General features: G+C 41.8%; 3 protein-coding genes across 3 annotated transcripts; all 3 read left to right on the top strand.

Annotated features, from left to right (window-relative positions):
• Positions 1-85: 85 nt before the first annotated feature.
• Positions 86-5,082, top strand: LOC118125109 (LIM/homeobox protein Awh). Its single transcript, XM_047344080.1, has 6 exons — positions 86-1,577; positions 2,304-2,506; positions 2,602-2,710; positions 2,800-2,935; positions 3,288-3,502; positions 3,843-5,082. Exons 1-6 carry the CDS (start codon positions 1,452-1,454, stop codon positions 4,215-4,217), a joined length of 1,164 nt encoding a protein of 387 aa, XP_047200036.1. The 5' UTR covers positions 86-1,451; the 3' UTR covers positions 4,218-5,082.
• A 27-nt stretch (positions 5,083-5,109) lies between these two features.
• On the top strand, positions 5,110-7,916 carry LOC124855002 (pyroglutamylated RFamide peptide; the record flags this gene model as incomplete). Its single annotated transcript, XM_047344079.1, has 2 exons — positions 5,110-6,031; positions 7,449-7,916. Coding segments are annotated over exons 1-2 (684 nt in total), but the record flags the coding sequence as incomplete, so codon positions are not given.
• A 1,871-nt stretch (positions 7,917-9,787) lies between these two features.
• Positions 9,788-18,748, top strand: LOC118125177 (BOLA class I histocompatibility antigen, alpha chain BL3-7). The gene is made up of 8 exons (XM_035183570.2): positions 9,788-9,974; positions 10,839-11,111; positions 11,898-12,185; positions 12,753-13,037; positions 13,640-13,762; positions 15,133-15,213; positions 15,894-15,968; positions 16,601-18,748. Exons 1-8 carry the CDS (start codon positions 9,902-9,904, stop codon positions 16,645-16,647), a joined length of 1,245 nt encoding a protein of 414 aa, XP_035039461.1. The 5' UTR covers positions 9,788-9,901; the 3' UTR covers positions 16,648-18,748.
• Positions 18,749-19,457: the final 709 nt, after the last annotated feature.

Raw genomic sequence — 19,457 nt, 5'->3', positions numbered from 1 at the left:
CATAGAAAAAGATTTAAACATTTTTTGATAGAAAATATGAATTTGCCTTTTCTGACGGAAGAGTTAGTGGTTTAAAACCTGCAGAGAAAAACCCATTGTAAAGCTCAGCACCGCCCCCTGGTGTATCTCTGGTGCACTGCGTCCCCTCAGAGCCTGTTCTCTCACCTCAGTTCTGATTCTGTTGTTGCTCCCGAAAAGAATCAAAAGGATTCATATTGAAAACTGATGCTCGTGATATTTAAATCACTAACTGATGAAAACAGGAGGTTTTCATCTGTTTCTTTTCTGAATATTTGTCTTTGTGTCGTGAAGCTCGTGTCTCATCATCACACAGAATCACAATAACGTCTGTTTCTCAGGGTGAAGACGATCCCAGGCGACTTTTTAAACCCTGTGTGTGTGTGTGCGTTGTTTTAATTGGTCCCCAGGGTGCACCCCCACCACCACATTCACCAGGTGGCCAATCAGATCAGTTCTTACCTGAGTCACCTGGGCCTCTTGTTTCCAGGTGTGTGTGTGTGTGTGTGCGTGTGTGTGTGTGTGTGTGTGTGTGTGTGTGTGTGTGTGTGTGTGTGTGTGTGTGTGTGTGCGTGTGTGCGTGTGTGTGTGTGTGTGTGTGTGTGTGTGTGTGTGTGTGTGCTGCTGTCAGGATGGATGAAGAGGTGGAAACTGATCCTAAACACCAGGAGACAGGAGGCGGCAGAGACACCTGAGGCAGGTGAGTGGACGTCTGTCAAAGAGCAGGAGAGGAAACAGGGAGACGTCCAGAAGAAAAGAAATGATTCCTCTGGAAGAAGAAAGACAGTTTTTGAAGAGCTGAAGAAAACATTTCCACTTTTAAAGAGATGAGACGTTTGAGGGATTCACATCAACCAGAGGACAAACAAGAAAGGTACGATTTATGATGATTATTTTGAATATTACTACGTTTATTATTATTCATCTTCTTGTGTTTATTCTTGTTAATATTCTTATGAGCAAACCAAACTCAAATATCATCAGTTTGCAATAACATCAACTTTCCAGAAGAGAATATATTCTAATAAAATAACTAATGATCAGTTTCATTATGGATCATTCTACTGCACCTTCTACTCCAGTGGATGAAAAGATACTGAGGTTGTTTCTGTGAAGTGTGTTGTTGTATGATTTTATTGTTTAGTTTATGGTTTGTGTTATTTATTTGTTGATGTGATATATTTAAATTCAAAAAGTAAAAAAAAACTGCAAAACAGGACAAATTTTTAAAAATAAAAAAATAAATATTTTTACAGATTTGAAGAAACCAGTGGATGTTTCTGAGTCGTCGAGGTATTAAACTACTTTTCACTCATGATAACCTTGTTGTTGTTTATTAATGTAGAATTAAATGAGTCTGTTTTTAGCTCTCTAACGAGGCCTGTGATTCCGGAGAGGACTGATAATTACCCCTCCACCTCCTCGGGACAATCATGATGTCGCCAGACGCCCGGGCCCTGGAGGACCTGTTGTTCGGCAGTGACCTTGGTGACGAGGCAGAGGGGTCGGAGCCGGGCGGCGGCCCAGCGGGGGGGGAGGAAAGTGCTGCTGCAGACAACGTGAGCATGAAGACAATAAGATGATGGTTGGTGGAGGGTGTCACTACTTTGTGCTGCGGCCACCGTCTGCATCCTCAGCTTTAACATCAGCTTTAATCACTTCGATTTTATTAATGTCTTTAAATATACAAAATATCTACAATCAACATCAACAACAAAGCAAAACAACACACAATCTAATCCACAAAGAATTAAAGCTATAACAACACATCTACTCATTAAATATTAATGAATACATTGACACCATATATAATGATGTAATTACATATTATACACCATCCTTTGCGTTCTTCACACTCAGTTTTGTAAAGAGGTTTTTCTGAGGCACAGACACAGAGTTGATCTCCGATATTCAGCAGGAAACTGTTAAAACATGAAGAATCATGAAGTTCGGTGGATTTGTTCCAGCAGCAGCTCTTCAGGGTCAGGAAGCAGAGGATCATGGGTAATATCCAGAGGGACGACCCAGTCAACACATTGAGACACTTTGTTTTTTCTACACATGAAAACCTTCGTCACTCAGAGACAACAGAGTTAATCTCCATGTGTGGCTGCAGGGGGCGCTGCTGCTCAGTGACTGTAACTTAGTGTTGATGTCTTTGGGAAGGACTCAACACAAAGTCTGAATTCTTTCAATCCCTTTTATAGTTTCTCATGAACACGTTTCAGGAACAAATGTAATTTGTGTCTTGTTTCTGTTTGTCGATGAATTTGAATCTGTCCCAGGCTCCGACAGCGGTTTCCATTCAGGAGCCAATGACGTGCTCCGGTTGTGGCGAGCAGGTGTGCGACCGCTTCTTCCTATTGGCTGCGAGCCGGGTGTGGCACGGCACCTGCCTCCGCTGCAGCCAATGTCAGTGCGAGCTGCAGACACACCCCTCGCTGTACTGGAGAGACGGGGACATCTACTGCCAGCAGGACTACAGCAGGTTCCCACAGGCTTCTCACCCACAACCTCAGACACATGCATGTTAGCGTCCAGACACTCACCCACTGACTCCTCCTCTTCTCTGTGTCGTGTCAGGATGTTTGGCGGCGGTCAGTGTGCTCGCTGCTTCCAGCCAATCCCAGCGTCCGCCCTGGTCATGAGGTCTGGTGAGCTGACGTTCCACCCTCACTGCTTCTCCTGCCAGGTTCGCTCGAGGTTTCCTCAGAGGTCGTGGTGAAGTACTGTGTCACAGTGGAGTCAAGTCAGACGTGTCAATGAGCGTGTGTTTTGCAGGAGTGTGATGTCACACTGATGCCAGGCAACCTGTACTGTGTCCAGGGCCAGAGCCTCTACTGTCAATCACACTATCATGGGGACGGGACTGTGGCCATGTCCCACAATCCTCAGCTCAGACCTCATCTGAAAGACGGTGAGGGTGGAAAACCACAGACTGTCCACTTCCTCCCATCGCACAAAACTGAAGCTAAAATACGAACGCTGCCATCGAGCACATGTGACGTCTATTGGAGTCTGTGCTGAGAGACTCGAACGATAACTTCTACGTTTTTTAGTTTGGTTTATGTCCCATTGCGTGTACTGCAGTCAGCCACCAGGGGGAGATAAAGACGCTTTGGCCTTAATTTTGCGATCTGTCATGTCGTCCATCTTTATTTACAGTTTACAAATCAAAAACTAGGAGCTAAAGTTATGTGTGTGTGTTTGTGTGTGTGTTTGTGTGTGTGTAGGTGTGTGTGAGACAACAGCTCAGAACCAGGTCTCAGGTGAGGGGGAGGAGTCTGTCAGCAGTTCAGAGCCACGGTTGGACGACAGGGTGTCAGGTGGACGCACTCGCCGGCGGACCAAGCGAATCAGGACGTGTTTCCGCAGCGAGCAGCTCCGAGCCCTGGAGTCATATTTCGCCCAGAAGCACAACCCTGACGGAAAGGACTGGACGTGTCTCGCACACAAGACGGGCCTCCCCAAGAGAGTCCTGCAGGTGAGACAAGGGACGTCATAAGATAAAGACACGTTTGAGTTGTCAAATCCTCTTGGACAGAAGTTAAAGATTATAACACAAAGCACAAGGAAATCAAAAGTCCACAAACCAAAACCCTCTCTCTCTCTCTCTCCCTCCCTCTCTCTCTCTCTCTCTCTCTCTCTTCTCTCTCTCTCTCTCTCTCTCTCCCTCTCTCTCTCTCTCTCCTCTCTCTCTCTCTCTCTCTCTCTCTCTCTCCTCTCTCTCTCTCTCTCTCTCTCTCTCTCTCTCTCTCTCTCTCTCTCTCTCTCTCTCTCTCTCTCTCTCTCTCTCTCTCTCTCTCTCTCTCTCTCTCTCTCAGGTGTGGTTTCAAAACGCTCGGGCCAAACTGCGGCGCTCTCTGACCTCGGACGACTCTCAGGTCAACTCCCCCTCCGCCCCCCTGAGAGCAGCCATCTCCATGGTGACCAGCTCGCCCCCCCCCCAAGCCTGCTCCCCACTCGACCAATCAAGGCCCTTCATCCCCAGCACCATCGACCAGCTGCAGCTGTCTCTCCTCACCGCCCCGCTCTGCGGCCTCCCGCCGAGCCCGACTGCCAATCCAACTCGCCAGCTGCAAAACCCCGCCTTCTTCCTGGACTACGATTCCCAGAGTGCACTGGGGTGTGTCTCGTCTCTGGAGGCCTGCGAGGACTTTGTGGAGGCGGGAGGAGGAGCCGAAGATCACTACTGTTAGAGGATAAACAATAAATCTTCTCCTTCATTTACTTTATTTTATTACAGACGAGTTCTAATCATCAGATCTCAACACCATTAATGTGAAGGAGCACCAGTAGGAAATGTTGTGTTAGCATTAGCAGTAAATGAATCCAGAATTCAGATTAGAAACAATAAAACCAGATGACTCTCCCTGTTTCTGATGTGTCGATGTGTTTTTGTTTTATTGGAGATCAAATGGAGCAGTGAAGATTCTCTCACTTCCTGACAAAAGAAAGACATTTACTCCAAACCGAAGAAGCTTCAGGAACAAGGAGAATTTCATCTTTGGATCAACGAGCTGAGAAATGATCCCGATCGCTTCCAGGAGTTTCAGGACGTCAGTGATCCAGTTTGATTCTCCACCAGCTGAGAGACCAAACGTTAACAAGGACAAAACTCAGTTGATCCTGAACAGCTCGAGCAAACTGGGACGACTTGGACAGAAGAGAAAACGCAGAGAATCAAACCTGTTCTGAAAACCTTACTGACCGAACAAAGTTTCTGTGCGTAAAAGTGATTCTTTACATTTTTAAACATGCAACAATTTCAGACGGAAAATACAGACTTGGTGTGGAAAGTATCTGAAACAACGAGAAACAAAAGGTGCAGAGAAGTGCATCAGTGTCTCAGGATATTTACTGTACATAAAGATTTTGTGCGAAACAAAAGATAAAGTATCTTGGATACAAACGCCGCCATCTTGTGGTGGTGACCTCATCTGGAGCCAGATCGTGGCGTGGAGCCGTGGTGTCGAGGTCCCGCCCATACCACCGCTTGGCCAATCCTAGGTCAGCCTCAGCTGTCAATCATGACTTCTTTTGCAATAGAATCCTTGGGCTTTTAGTTTTCTTTGATATGAAGTCAAAAAGGTCAAAGGTCATCTAAGTTTACTACAACTCCCATGGTGCATTTTGATAATGGCTATTTGGATAATTGATTCATTGCAGAAGTATTTTTACTCTTTCCAAGCATAATCTCGATGATGAAGATTTCCTGCTCCCCTCTGCTAACATGTTGGAGGTGGGGTTTATGAGCTAACCTGCAGCCTGCCACCAGGTGGCGATAGAAATGACTTGGCTTCACGTTGATGATTACAGTCTGACCTGGTGTGAATGTGTCAGACCTGGACGTTTGTTTCGGACTCTGTATTTTCACGATTTAAGTGGTAAACATGTTAAGTCGAGCGCTTCTTTAACAGGTAAATATAAAGATCGTGAACGTCCTCTGACGTTCACAGATTTCCAAGGGTCAGTTTGTGGCTTTAAGTTTTCAGATCAAACACAGTGAGTCTTAAAACAGCCTGAAGGCAGAAATCGATACAGACTCATCGTCATCGCGTACCAGGCGACAGCAGGAGTTCGGCCTCATTGGGTTTGAGGTTGTTGACATTCTTTCAGCGGAGACAACCTTCATGACGACCACGACACAAACTGCCCTCGTCTTCCCGTTTCCTCGACTTCTCTCCTCAGAAGCATCTTAATTATTGGCAGCTGACTCTTTGTGAATTGTCTCCCAATCAAGCAGCAATAATTGCAGCGACACACTGAAGAGGCCTGAGGTTTCTCAGCTGAAAGAATGAAGGTTAGTGCCTTTGTGTGCGTCAGAGGAGGGGGGGGGGCAATGGGTAACCACGGCAGCCGTGACCCAAGGGCGGCGCTCGATGATTGGAGGTCGCTTCGTTTTTTAAAAAGGTGCGAGATGACAGAAGATAGAGAAGATACAGAAGAGGACTCAAGGGAAGAGATGGAAATGAGTTTTTCTCCCTCATCTTCTTCACCGACACTCAAACATGTAAGTTCCTGCTTTTACCTTTATTTGTTCTTTTTACAATGTTGTGTGTAACAAACTAAAAAAATATATATATACATAAATACAAATACAACATTGATTTGTATTTATTTATTTGTGTATTTATTTACTAATTCTAGCTCTGAACTTACCAACAACTTTAAATATGTTTGAAATATTTTTCAACTTTTTCTCTAATGTTTCTGCTCTGATGTTGTTTAATCTGGAATAGTTTCTTATTGTTTCCATTCAATTTTTCATTTTTAACTTCATCGAAATAAAGATAATTATTATTTTAAATCTAAATAACAAACCTGTGGCTCATATAAAACTTAGTTGACTCCAAAGTGCAGTTTATGAATATTTATATAATTTTGATATGAATATAATTTCCTCTCCAAATGGAACCGGATGTGACTTGAATACCCATATTTATTTCTTTAAACATTTTGGAACTAAACGTCTCTGAAACACAGATCGGCTGCTTGTCCTTTACTTTATTATTCTCTGTTTTATTTATGCAGCTGTTGATAATTTTTCTGATTTATTTACATTTGCTGTCTTTATGATTATTTGATTTAGTTTTGTTGCCATGGCAGCTTCTTATTTGTTGTCCTGATGAAGCTCCAGTGACCCAGAGCTTTATATATATATTTATTATTATTTTCACTTTATCTATTTGTCAGAATTAGGGAAGAAAGTCGTAGAAAATTTCTTAGGATGATTTTCAACGAGAGAAAAAGTTCAGCTACAGAACAAGTATGAATTATTTCTGTAGATTTGTAAAAATGATAATTATGTTTTGCTGGTTTTAAATTCAAGATGAAATCATGGTTAAAATTAACCCAATCATGGAGTCATCACACTTGAATCCTGTTGTTGTTGTTGTTGTTGTTGTTGTTGTTGTTGTGTTTTATTGTTGTGAAATCTTGTGTTGGTTTTATCTTTTCTTGCCCGGGGACAACAGATGAAATGAGCTTAGCCCTAACTCTGCTAAGGAGCTGTGCAAATAGACGAATATATAATGATAATAAAACTAACTTTATACAGAAGCTTTGAAAACCGCAGTTACAAAGTGCTTCACAAAAATAACATCAGCAAAACAAAACATCAAAGGTAAAAATCAAATGATAGGAAATCTGAATACTGATCAGTTCCAAGGGACAACTGGTCAAGAATTGAAGAATTTCTCTTTTGAGGCATTCTTGAGATATTACGTTCATAAGAATATCTTGAGTTCACAACAAGGTGAGGTCATGTGACCTTGACCTTTTTATCTTTGAACATTAAAATCCAATCAGTTTATTTTTTTGTCCAAATTTGAAAGAATTACCACTAAGAGTTAGGAGATATTTCGTTAACGAGAATGGGACGAACGGACGGACGGTGGAATAAAATAACCTGTTGGGTCTGTTTTCAGATGAGACCATCTTTCCATCTCGGGGCCTCTCAGCTCACCCTCCTCTTCCTCGCCCTGCTCTGCCCCATCCCATGGACGGCGTGGTCGTGCCCCCTCTCCTTCGCAGACACAATGGACGGATCTGATCTGGAGTCTGTGCTGCAGCACCAGGCGGCTCTGGACCAGCTCGTCGCCCCTCAGCTCGTCCACCAAGCGCTGCTGGAGCCTGGGCAGGAGGCCGAGGAGGACGGATCCTGGGAGGAGGAGGCGCTGCTGAGAGCCCAGAGAGGAGACCTGATGGCCCGGCCACTGCCGCCCTTCCCTGAGGGTCACTCTCTGGAGAGCTACCACTACCAAGACGGAGGAGAAGGGGAGGAAGGCGGGAAGAGGAACGAAGCTCTGACCTCCATCATCGGGGGGCTCCAGGCTGTCAACCGGGAGAAGGGGGGCTTCGGTTTCCGCTTCGGGAGGAAAAGATGGACTGACCGGGGATGGAGGGATGAGGGGAGGGGGAGCTCAGAGGAGGACAAGAGGGACTGATGGTGTTTTTTTATGGAAAAGAAAGATAAGAAAAGGAAAAATACACAAATCAGAGTGGGTGAGTGCCTTTAAAATGAGGAAGAAAAATAAACCACAATAAATCACCTTTAATTTTACATTTGAGATCAAAACTACACAGAAAAAAGAATAAGACACAACTGAAGTAAAATAAGAGTCATTTTATGTTGGAGTCAGGAAATAAAAAGAAAAGACAGAGATATGTATTTAATAATGGACGAATGTACAGAAAGAAAACGAGTCTTTATCAGTCTCCAGCTTCTCCATGTAAATGTTACAGATATTTTGTCACATCCAAAGTTTAACGGTGTAATAATAAATGTACATAGATATAAATTGGAAGTAGAACTTTACTTTGTAAATGTGTTGATTGTCGGCTTGAAATGAAAAAAGAGAAAATAAAAAAACTCAACACACGTTCGATTCCTTCAGTTCGTCTCACACAAAACACCCGACTGTAAAATAAAGATGGACGACGTGACGCCGCTTAAAAGATGAAACATCTCAATCCCCCTGGTGGCTGGCTGCAGTATAGGCCATAAACCCTGCCTCCTCCATGTTAGCAGATGGGACATCCTGCCTCCTCCATGTTAGCAGATGGGACATCCTGCCTCCTCCATGTTAGCAGATGGGACATCCTGCCTCCTCCATGTTAGCAGATGGGACATGGACCAAACTAAAACATCTAAGTAGATGTTAAATGTTTGTGAAAGATGTTTCTGTCATTTCGGGTCGTTCTCATCTCACTGATGTTTGTTCTGTCCTGTTCTTTTATCCCGAGATATGAGAAGAGCCGGTCTCGGTTTGGTTCAACAAGTATTTATTCAGAAGCAATGAAAAGGTACAGCATAGCTATGGGCACTCAATACACAGCCTCGGCTTTCTAGTAGCACGGGGTAGTCAAGAGTCGCCCCGAACGGATGACGGGTACAGTATTTATAACAGTAGGTAGAACTTCATTGGTCAATAACGAGGGGGAGTCACCGTGGCTCAGACCTTGGCTCTCCCTTGCCGGTGCGTGGTCCCATCCTCTTGGCCCTGGAGTCTGCGAATGATGAGGAGCCGCTCCCAGGTTCGCCCCTCCTGTGACAGTAGCTGGGAAAAGCTTCCCATTCTGACAGTGTTTGGTTTCATGTTTTACAGACAGGCCTTCAGCTGAAGCCTTGTGGGTCTTCAGTATTTTTGCAGATACGGTGTTGTTGTTCATTGGAGTGAGAAACCTTGTTCCTGCGTTATCGGCTGTATGTTCTGTGTGTGTAAGCTTGCGCGTTTTCTAGACAAAACAACGCCTTTCCTATCTGTCCTTCAGACCCTAGTGGCCGCTGCTTGAATTCTTTCTAAGGGTAGGTCACAGTTTCTTATGAAAACAGTGCATTCATGTATGTGTGATGTTTGAATAAAGCTGATGGAGTTTAGGCTGTAATATAGTAAGTTAGGTATGAGAACAAGTTAAAGTACAGTGTATTGTACGCCACAGATGTACAGTCTTCTCAAACAGGCATTATCAGACAGGTGCGAGACTGAACTGCGATGTGACGCACACACACACACACACACACACACACACACACACACACACACACACACACACACACACACACACACACATAACCAACTTCAAGATTAAAACCAGCCAGCAACAGCTACTATCAGTCACTATCTGAAGGCCACACATTCAGACACGCACACAAAGAAAAACATAGATTTTAGTCTGAACAGTTCAAGTGTTTGTATTTCTTGTATTTAGTCTCTTGTTAAAAAGGCGCGGGGACATTCCGAGCCGTCCCTGAACGCACCAGTCAGTGCTTCCTGAGTGGCGGAGGAAGAAGAGACGCGAAGAGACAGACGGAGGAAAAGAGGAGGAGAAGAAGAAGAAGAAGAAGAAGAAGAAGAAGAAGAAGAAGAAGAAGAACAAGATGAAGGCTCGTCCCGACCTGCTCTTCATCTCTCTCCTCTCTCTCCTCTCCCTGTTTCCCGCGGGCCTCGCTGGTGAGTTCAGTTTGTCAAAGTGAAAGTAAAACGCGGAAAGTTGTGACGCAGTTAGAAATAGACGAGTCTTTGAGTTGTTGTGTTGAATTAACGAAGGAAGAATCGTTGTTCTCCAGTTTGTCAACGTGTTTTTTATTAGTTCCACGTCAAACGGACAGAATTCACAGAGTCGTGGTTAAAACGACTCATCAGACTGCGAATATACGTGATGACACGCCCCCTGGTGGCCGGCTCCAGTACAGCTCATTAACCCCATGGACTGAATTTGAGTTAAATACATGTTCTTATCACACTGATGTTTGTAGCGTCCTCGGCTGAATGATGGTGTTTCACTGATGCTTCACAAAACTTTATTAACAACTGGCAACATGCTGTGAACACACCGAAAGAACGAGGAGGGAAAGAAAACACTAGAATGAGCCCTTTATATTTATATACTGTATATCCAAGTACTTTGTATTTACATCTGGAAATATACAGTATTCGCTCTACGGAGGCCGCCATGTTACAGAAGCCCAGACTGGACAAACACCTTTTGAGTTTTATGACAACTGAAGGCTTCCTGTCACATTTATTATTTCTTTACACTTTACTGGAGCCTAAATGTTTCTGTCCCTGTCAGGATCCTGTAGATGGACGACTCTGATCTGATTGGTCAGTAGTTGGTTAAAGGTTCAGCATCAGTTACCATGGTAATATACCCTGGTCACAAGTGAGAACTCAGAGTTAAACCCGAAGTTACCTCGACAGCCACAGGTTCTGCTTCCTCGTTCAGAACGCGTCAGTTTCAATTAACCTCAAAATGATCTGTTTATGTGTTTATATAAGAAATGAAAGAAAAGGTTTGTCCCTTGTGATTTGTAGAGAGGCATTCCCTCACGTACATCTACACGGCCTTCTCCAAACCTACCTTGCTTCCTGGGATCCACGAGTTCACAGCCATGGGTCTGGTGGACGACACGATGATCGACTACTTTGACTCTGACCTCAAACGGAAAGTTCCCAAACAGCCGTGGATGGCGGAGCGAATGGAGAAGAACTACTGGGAAAAAGGCACACAGTCCCGCCTGAGCAAGCAGACGTGGTTCCGTGTCAACATCGGCATCCTGATGGAGCGACTGCGACAGAATGACAATGGTACGATTCATCCGCCCATTTTAAAGTCATCATCAATTATGTTGATACTGATGAAATAAAGCTGACATGTTTAGAGGACTGATCTTTATGATTGTGTGGGATTTGGTGCAGAACAAAATAAAAATCTGGAGGAGGTCCCATTCTACTTATTATTAGTTCAACTTTTTATAAATAAATGCACCAGCTAGAATATCAGCTCTTATTTGTTTAAATCAACACTGAGCAACTTTTGTACCTTGAAGCAGCAGCTTGATGAAATTATGTGATTGGGGAAATTAAAACTCCAGGACAACAGAAGGGGAATACAAAGTATGGGATGCATATTTGATAATTTATATCATATAAAATATGTAATTTATATCGTTTAAAATCATGGGGGGAGAGGGGGGAGGGGGGAGCTGGCTCATTAGCATTTAAAGGAACAGGCACTCAAAACAGGTCGCTCTGTGGAGGGCTGTTTTATACAGGGTAAAAAGGAGCTGTTTGAAATGATCCTTGTGGTATTTTGACCAAAGTATGTTACAGACATTTCATTAAGACCCCAAGGAACCATATCAACTTGTGGTAAAATGGGCATGCTATGTCCCCTTTAAAACTTTTTGCAGAATTTATTGAAGCTGTTTTCTTGAGATGAATCAATGCTCGTTGTGTGACTTCTCTTCGTCTCCTCCCTTAAAGTTCCACCAGAAAACATCACAGTTCTAATCTGAGCCACCTCATCGTCTTCTCTGGTTTTGTGTTTATCGATGTCTTTGTGTCGTGTTGTTCCTCCGTCCTCCCTGTTAGATACCCACATCCTTCAGTGGATGCACGGCTGTGAGAGCATCATGGAAAACGGCATTGTGAAGTTCTATGAAGGCAAAGACACGTACAGCTACGATGGAGAGGACTTCCTGCATTTTGACGATAAGGACGGAGTCTGGATCAGCGCCAATCCCGCGGCGCAAGACACCAAGAGGAAGTGGGACGAGGTCCAGACACTGAAAGACTACACCAAAGGCTACCTGGAGAACGAGTGTCTGCGTTGGTTGAATCAGTTCGTGGGATATGGACGAAAGCAACATCAAGCAGCTCGTGAGAAAGATTTCTGTATTTTTGTTTTGGATTTGTTTTATGATTATGAGAGATTTAAAAATTCAGTTTTTTGAAAATATGTAAGTAGGGATGTCACGACAACCGATACTTCTACAAACGTCACGTACTCCTTTAACAGTAGCGTAGGTATCGAACAGTACCAATTGTTGCCGGTTGCCGCCACTGTTAAAAATAAATCCTAGAGGAAAACTTATCATTTTCAATATGTTTTAATGGTCTGTCACTACTACTGTAGTAACCTTTTTATATATATATATATAATGTAGGTGTGTGTGTGTCATTGTTTTCCTTTCTGCCACGGCTCTACTTTATAATGTTATTAATCATAGGCTACATCGCCACTGTTGTTTTTTGTATGTTCAAATATTGTTGTGAAGGAGTATTTCTTTATTTCTTTTCAGTCATTTGAATTCTGTCTTACTAGCGAGCGGCTCGGGCCAAACCCAGCCGAGCCTGAGAGGGTCTGAGGTGGGGACATTGAGCTGAAGCCTGTCGCTGCATCTTCTCCCTTTGAACATGAACTCACCACAGATTCTCTCTCCCCAGCTCCACCTGACATGTTCATGTTTGCAAAGAAGTCCAAGACCGACAGCAACGTGATCCTGACGTGCCTGGCCAGCGGGTTCCTCCAGAAAGACGCCGAGCTGAAGATCAGAAGGAACGGCCGTCTTCTCGATAATGTGGATGGAGTGAAGAGCTCCAATGTTCGACCAAACAATGACGACACCTACCAGACGAGACACAGTGTGGAGATCTTAAAGACGGACGAGTCTGAATACACCTGTGAGGTCATTCATGAGGGATCCGGTTTAAGTGTCACGGTTACTTGGGGTAAGAAACTTTTTCTCTTGCAGTAGAATAGCTTGTGTGTTTGTGCATCGGAGTTCTGAGGAATATTTAAAATGTGTTCTTAAAGAATTAAAAAAGTGGAATCCATGCGTAGAACATTTTATAAGATGAAGGCTCCACATTCTGCACACATTGAACTCTTTATACACGCTATTTATTTACAACATGATGACGGTGACACATGGATCCTAGTTGAATGTTGGTCATTAGACTGTTGAGCTGTGGACCTGCACTGAACTACAAATGTTCTCCTAAATGTTCCTGAGGTTTTTTTTTTACTGAATCTCGTTCGTGTTCAATCAGTATTTTAGTTATTTAAGCGAGACGAGTAGAATAAATACATTTTGATCATAATCACCATTTTAAGCTTAGATTTGGTGTTTTTACTGATAAACTGTTTAAAATCTGAAGGTAATTTCTGTTGTACAGTTTCTGACGGTGAGTATACTCAGCATAGAGGAACATTATCAACGAGCACAAATATAATTGTTCTGCCTCTGCGCCGGCACCAGTGACGGTTAAGTTGAACCTAGCAAATAGAAATGATGATGTTGAATATAACGTGAATGTTTCCTGTGTTTTAGATCACAAACTTCCTGCCGATGGTTCTGGACTCATCATGTATGTTGTGGCTGCTCTTTCACTGGTCGTCATCATGATCATTGTGGTTGGAACCGTATTGTTCTTACGTAAAAAAGGCAAATGTGGTAAGTGCAATATACACTCAGTGGACACTTTATTAGGTACAGACAACCCTGTTATATATACTATGTTTGTAATGAATTTTAACCTAAGACAAGACCAGAGCAAAGAGAGGCCTCGACTTCCATGCACAGTGCATCCATGTGTGTTATCAGTGAGGTTAATGAACCAGCACCACAGCCTCTAACGTCTGCTGCACACTAGATGACTCGCTCTGAGCAGATTATCTGGTCACATGATCGATCACCTGACGGTTTCACCGAAGTTATCTCAATGCCATCGACCGGATCGGAGCCTCCTTTGGTTCGATTCTTCAGAACTCAGACTGTTGGAGACCAAGTCGAGTCAACAGTGCTGATCATGTTCATATTCTTTGTTCCTCAATGGAGCTCTTTTTTCTCCATCTCCCACATTTCTACGACACATTATACTAATGGTGAAGAAGGAGCTGAGCTGCAAGGCAAAGTTTCAATTTACTGATGGTCTCTGTTCCATCAAGGCCTGGGTGTCACCACTGATTTCCCACATCGATTCCATTCCATTCACAAGGTCTCGATTCGATTTCTGATTTGATTCAATATGGATTCAGTCTACGACACCAATTCTGCTTGGATATGAAAGAAATCTTCAGAGCATTAAAGCTGTAAATCATTTTCTATCAATGTTTTTATCAGGTACAAAGGTCTGTTATCATTTTATTATGGACTTTAGAGATAATGTTAAAGAACAGTCCTGTCAATCATTACATTTCTAATCCTTTAAACTGAACGTTCACTCTGCTCAGTCTCTCACTGACCAATAGAGGCTACATCCATTCTTCTGTTTCTGTCCAATACAATATCCTCAGTATCTTAAACCTATGAAATAACAAAACCCAAAGTCAAAGCACGAGGAGCTGCTCATTAACTGAGAGATTAGTAATGAAAGTGTGTGTTGGAACTTGGGCGGCTGTGGCTGAGGGGTAGAGCGGTCGTCCTCCAATCTGAAGGTCTGAAGGTCGGCAGTTCGATCCCCAGTCTTCCCCATCTGCATGCCGAAGTGTCCTTGGGCAAGATGCTGAACCCCGAATTGCCCCTCATAGAACAACAAAGTGCTGCTAATAGATGCACTGTATGAATGTGTGTGTGAATGGGTGAATGTAAAACTGTACTGTAAAGAGCTTTGAGTGGTCATCAAGACTAGAAAAGCGCTATATAAATACAAAACCATAACTTTCAGTTGTTAATTCATGTGTTGATGTTTATCACAGTTTCCAAGAAACTCAGAACCGTGTTTTTTTTTAGTTGCACAAAAATACATAACAGACAAATAGCAAATCTGTTTTGTCAGTATTTTAATAGAGTAAAGAAGTAACATGTCTGTTTATCGTCTGCAGGCGGTACCAACAAAGATCTCCTGGACATCGAATCCAACAATTCCTCCCAAAACAAAGATCTCCTGGACAACGGATCCAAAGGTAACAAAATACTTTTGAATCATCTGTAGTTGATGTGAAATGGAGCACTGGCTGTTCACTGTGTTCACGTGTGTCATCGTCGACTGAATGTTAACTGGTTCATCCTGTTAGGTTGCGTGTTCACGTCTTTGTGTGACGTGTTTATTACTCCTCTGGTATGGAGGAGCACAAGTGCCACGGAAATAGTACAAGTTCACTGATAACTAATTGTACAATTTAAAATAGCCATTCATGATTTTATCACAAATTCATTTATGAATCTATGAACAGATTAACTGAAAAACAGAGTAACTCATGATTTGTTATTTTCATAGGAAGTAGTCACAGTTTACAAAAAAAATTATCCTTCAATATACAATTGAAAATAATAATGTTCAAAAACGCTAATGAATTCATGAATAAATGACAGAATTCAAAAAATCTATATGAAAATGAGAAATAAAAGTTTAGATATATTTATATACATTAGGGCTGAGTATCTGATTTCTAAAATCAATTTGATTCTGATTCACACAGTTTGAATTAGACATGGAATGATTATTGTATTAGGTTAGTTTTATTTCATCAGGAGAAACTTTCAGGTTTATTATTGTTGATTCTCTTGATTGTATATATATACGGTATATAAAGAGGATTTATATCTAGATGTTCAGTCCTAAATACATGTTCTCTTGTGACAGGGTCAGGATCTACCAGCTCAAGTGTCGCTGGTGTCTCAAGTGTCTCAAGTGTCTCAACTGTCTCAACTGACTCTGGTAAGAATCTTTGTTTTGTTCATGAAAGTGTATTTGTATTACTATGATCATGCCAACAACTGGATCCCAGAAATTCTTTGTCCAGACGAATGTTTTAGCTCCAGATCAGAAATAATGTCCGTCCTCAGTAACACCTGAAAACACACAGGACCGTTCAGAGACTCTGATTCAACAGCTGCTGACAAAGAGAAGGGCAGAAAGGCTTGTAGTTCATTATCCATGTTGTGTTCACCCTGTGACTGGAAGACCGGATCAGGAAGTACTTTCCTGGCTGTGTGGATACCAAGCACAAAGCTGAAGAAAATGCATTTTGAAACTGAAATGCATCCATGTGGACGTAGCCTGAAGGTGTGAAAGTCAAAATGTACGTTCAAGCTGGAAAACCAGCTTGAAGCTTCAATTTGTATTAATTTATTAGGACTTTGGTGTTTTTCTTCCTCCTCCCCAGTAAAAAGGAGTTGAATCACTGAAAACTAAATTCTTTAAACTGAAATACTCTGCTTTGTCATTTTAGACTTAAAACCCAAAATGTATATTTTAGTTGCATAAAATACATAACAGACAAATAGCAAATCTGTTTTGTCAGTATTTTAATAGAGTAAAGAAGTAACATGTCTGTTTATCGTCTGCAGGTGAATCCAAGAATCCCTCCGAAAACGAAGCTCTGATGGAGAAGTGAGATCGTCTGGATCGTCAATAAACTTAGACTTAATCATAAGAAGAAGAAGAATAATCATAACTTTTATCCATATAGAACCATATGTATTTTTACCATGTGAAGTAAAGAAAACCTCCTTGTAGGACACATTGTGGAACATAACAGAAAATATATCAAACAGCTCTGAGCTCCTACATTGATAAACGCCGTACCTGGGGTGACCGGGCGCCCCCCCTCTCTGTGGAACACATTACCACCCCACATCAAAAAGGCCCCAAGACTGGCCCCCACACTGCTGTCATTCAAAAAGGCCCCCACACTGCTGTCATTCAAAAAGGCCCCCTACTCCTGTCATTCAAAAAGGCCCCCACACTGCTGTCATTCAAAAAGGCCCCCACACTCCTGTCATTCAAAAAGGCCCCCACACTGCTGTCATTCAAAAAGGCCCCCACACAGCTGTCATTCAAAAGGCCCCCACACTGCTGTCATTCAAAAAGGCCCCCACACTGCTGTCATTCAAAAAGGCCCCCACACTGCTGTCATTCAAAAAGGCCCTCAAAACCAACCTCTTCAAACTTGCCACCCCCAGTATACCTAATTTCGTATCTTTTTCATGGTTTTTAACATATGTATATTGATTGTTTCATTATTGTATCCCTCACTATGAAAAGCGTCTTTGAGGACTTTTAAAAGCGCTCTATAAATGCTATATATTTTTTTATTTTATTATTATTATTATTATAAACTAGTCGATGTACAGGTATTATATTGTTATAGATAAGATAAAATGAATTAAATTTAAAAACAAAGTGTGGCTAACAGGATACAAATCTGTAGAATAAGAATAAATATGAATTCATTAATTATAAAAACTAAAATAGTAAAACGTAATAATAGTATTATCTAATACTAGAAGGGAGACTTTGTTGTCGGCCATGTTTGAAGGTGAGTCTTCAGTTGAGATGAAATCATAAGAAATAAATGGGCAGTAGATGCAGTGATGCTAAAACTGCGATGATATGACGAGATCTGTACGTAGTTCATCTGTCGCTGAATTCTGGAGGAGTTGCAGTTGAGAGACTGAGTGGAAGTTTAATCAGGTGAAAAGAGAGACGTGATGATTTAAAAGTATGTATATGTAAAATTAATAACTTGTTCTTTGAGGTAGAAATTAAGTTTGTGTCTGAACTTGGAAGTTACTTCTTAAATCAACACTATGTAACTGTTACTGAGCAACAGCGCCCCCTGCAGCCACGCAAGGTGATTCAGTGGTTCAATGGTGTTGATTTGATGTCAGCAGTGAAGAGAAGAGGACCGAGGATTGAGCCTTGTGGAACTCCTTTTCTAATCATCATGACACTGGATCTTTGAATCACTAGAAGCTACTGCTTGGTTATATCAGGTCTGTGGGTTAGTGACCATTCTCTCTGTTCACAGTCAGTGAAGAAGTGAACAGTCAAGCTGCTGTTTCAAGGTAGAGACGTTGCATAGTGTTGATTGAATTGAATTTAATAGTGTAAGACCTTGTCTGGTAAAAGACGTCCGATTTTTTTTTTTAAACCTACATTTTTACTGGAATTATTGAGAAACTAAGAATCGAATAGATGTGGAAACAGATCATTGGATAAAAGAAAAAATGTGAACGGGAACATTTGCACCGTTACTCTATTTAATCTGCTCATTAAATTAAATATGTTGGATTCCTTATATAACTTGTGCGAAACAAGGTTTAAATTGTAATTAAAAAGAATGAAATGTACTTTGATTTTGTTCAAACTGAGTGATGAGATCATTCAGAACAAATCATGTCATATATTTTTATAACTCAGGTATAATCAGGAGTCTTTTACATACACAGACACGTCCCTGCTGCAAATACAGTCTTTGTTTCTGTTGAGTATTTAAAGGATCTTTGCTTTTTTAATGCTGAGCTCACACTGGATTTAATGACTTCATTCATTGTAGAATATTATTTTTCTTGCTGGTGCTTAGTTTGCCTGTTATTTGATTTACAATCAGTTATTCTTTATTAAGTACTTTAAACTCACTTTATGTTTAGGAATTCATTTTACTGTTTTCAAACTGTTTTATAAATATCATTGTAATAAACCTCTTGAATCTGCTTTGTGTGTGAAATGGGTTAGGGTTATCTGGGGTTAGGTTTATCTGGGGTTAGGGTTATCTGGGGTTAGGGTTATCTGGGGCAGGGGTTCCCAAAGTGGGGGTCCCGACCCCCCGGGGGGGTCGCGAGATGCTGTCCAAAAAACAAATACATTTTAAAATAATTTAAAATGAAATATTTAACCCATTATTGTATAAATATATACATAAATATGAGTTGAAATTAGAATTTCCGTCAGTTTTTGACTTTTTCTTCGTTGACCTTTGAGGTTATTAGGACACGGATTAGCAGAACGAGCGAGAGGTACAAGGCCAAAAGAAAGTCTTTACTAAACAGACAATCCCAGCCGCAGCTCAAAGGGCATCATGTGAGCTGGCATGTTTAATTACACAATCAAAACTACACAGAAAAAAGAATAAGACACAACTGAAGTAAAATAAGAGTCATTTTGTGTTGGAGTCAGGAAATAAAAAGAAAAGACAGATATATGTATTTAATAATGGACGAATGTACAGAAAGAAAACAAGTATTTATCAGTCTCCAGCTTCTCCATGTAAATGTTGCAGATCTTTTGTCACATCCAAAGTTTAACGGTGTAATAATAAATGTACATAGATATAAATTGGGACATCCTGCCTCCTCCATGTTAGCAGATGGGACATCCTGCCTCCTCCATGTTAGCAGATGGGACATGGACCAAACTAAAACA

The sequence above is a fragment of the Hippoglossus stenolepis genome, chromosome 17 (assembly GCF_022539355.2).
Source record: "Hippoglossus stenolepis isolate QCI-W04-F060 chromosome 17, HSTE1.2, whole genome shotgun sequence".
NCBI classification, from domain to species: domain Eukaryota; kingdom Metazoa; phylum Chordata; class Actinopteri; order Pleuronectiformes; family Pleuronectidae; genus Hippoglossus; species Hippoglossus stenolepis.
This window is presented reverse-complemented; position numbering and strand designations above follow the sequence as displayed.

Excerpts from the sequence above, each read along its gene's own strand:
- LOC118125109 (XM_047344080.1), top strand. The coding sequence starts at position 1,452 with ATGATGTCGCCAGACGCCCGGGCCCTGGAGGACCTGTTGTTCGGCAGT. Across the intron at positions 2,507-2,601 it reads TGCCAGCAGGACTACAGCAG|GATGTTTGGCGGCGGTCAGT; the intron begins GTTCCCACAGGC and ends GTGTCGTGTCAG. Across the intron at positions 3,503-3,842 it reads TCCCCAAGAGAGTCCTGCAG|GTGTGGTTTCAAAACGCTCG; the intron begins GTGAGACAAGGG and ends TCTCTCTCTCAG.
- LOC118125177 (XM_035183570.2), top strand. The coding sequence starts at position 9,902 with ATGAAGGCTCGTCCCGACCTGCTCTTCATCTCTCTCCTCTCTCTCCTC. Across the intron at positions 9,975-10,838 it reads GTTTCCCGCGGGCCTCGCTG|AGAGGCATTCCCTCACGTAC; the intron begins GTGAGTTCAGTT and ends TGTGATTTGTAG. Across the intron at positions 12,186-12,752 it reads AAAGCAACATCAAGCAGCTC|CTCCACCTGACATGTTCATG; the intron begins GTGAGAAAGATT and ends CTCTCTCCCCAG.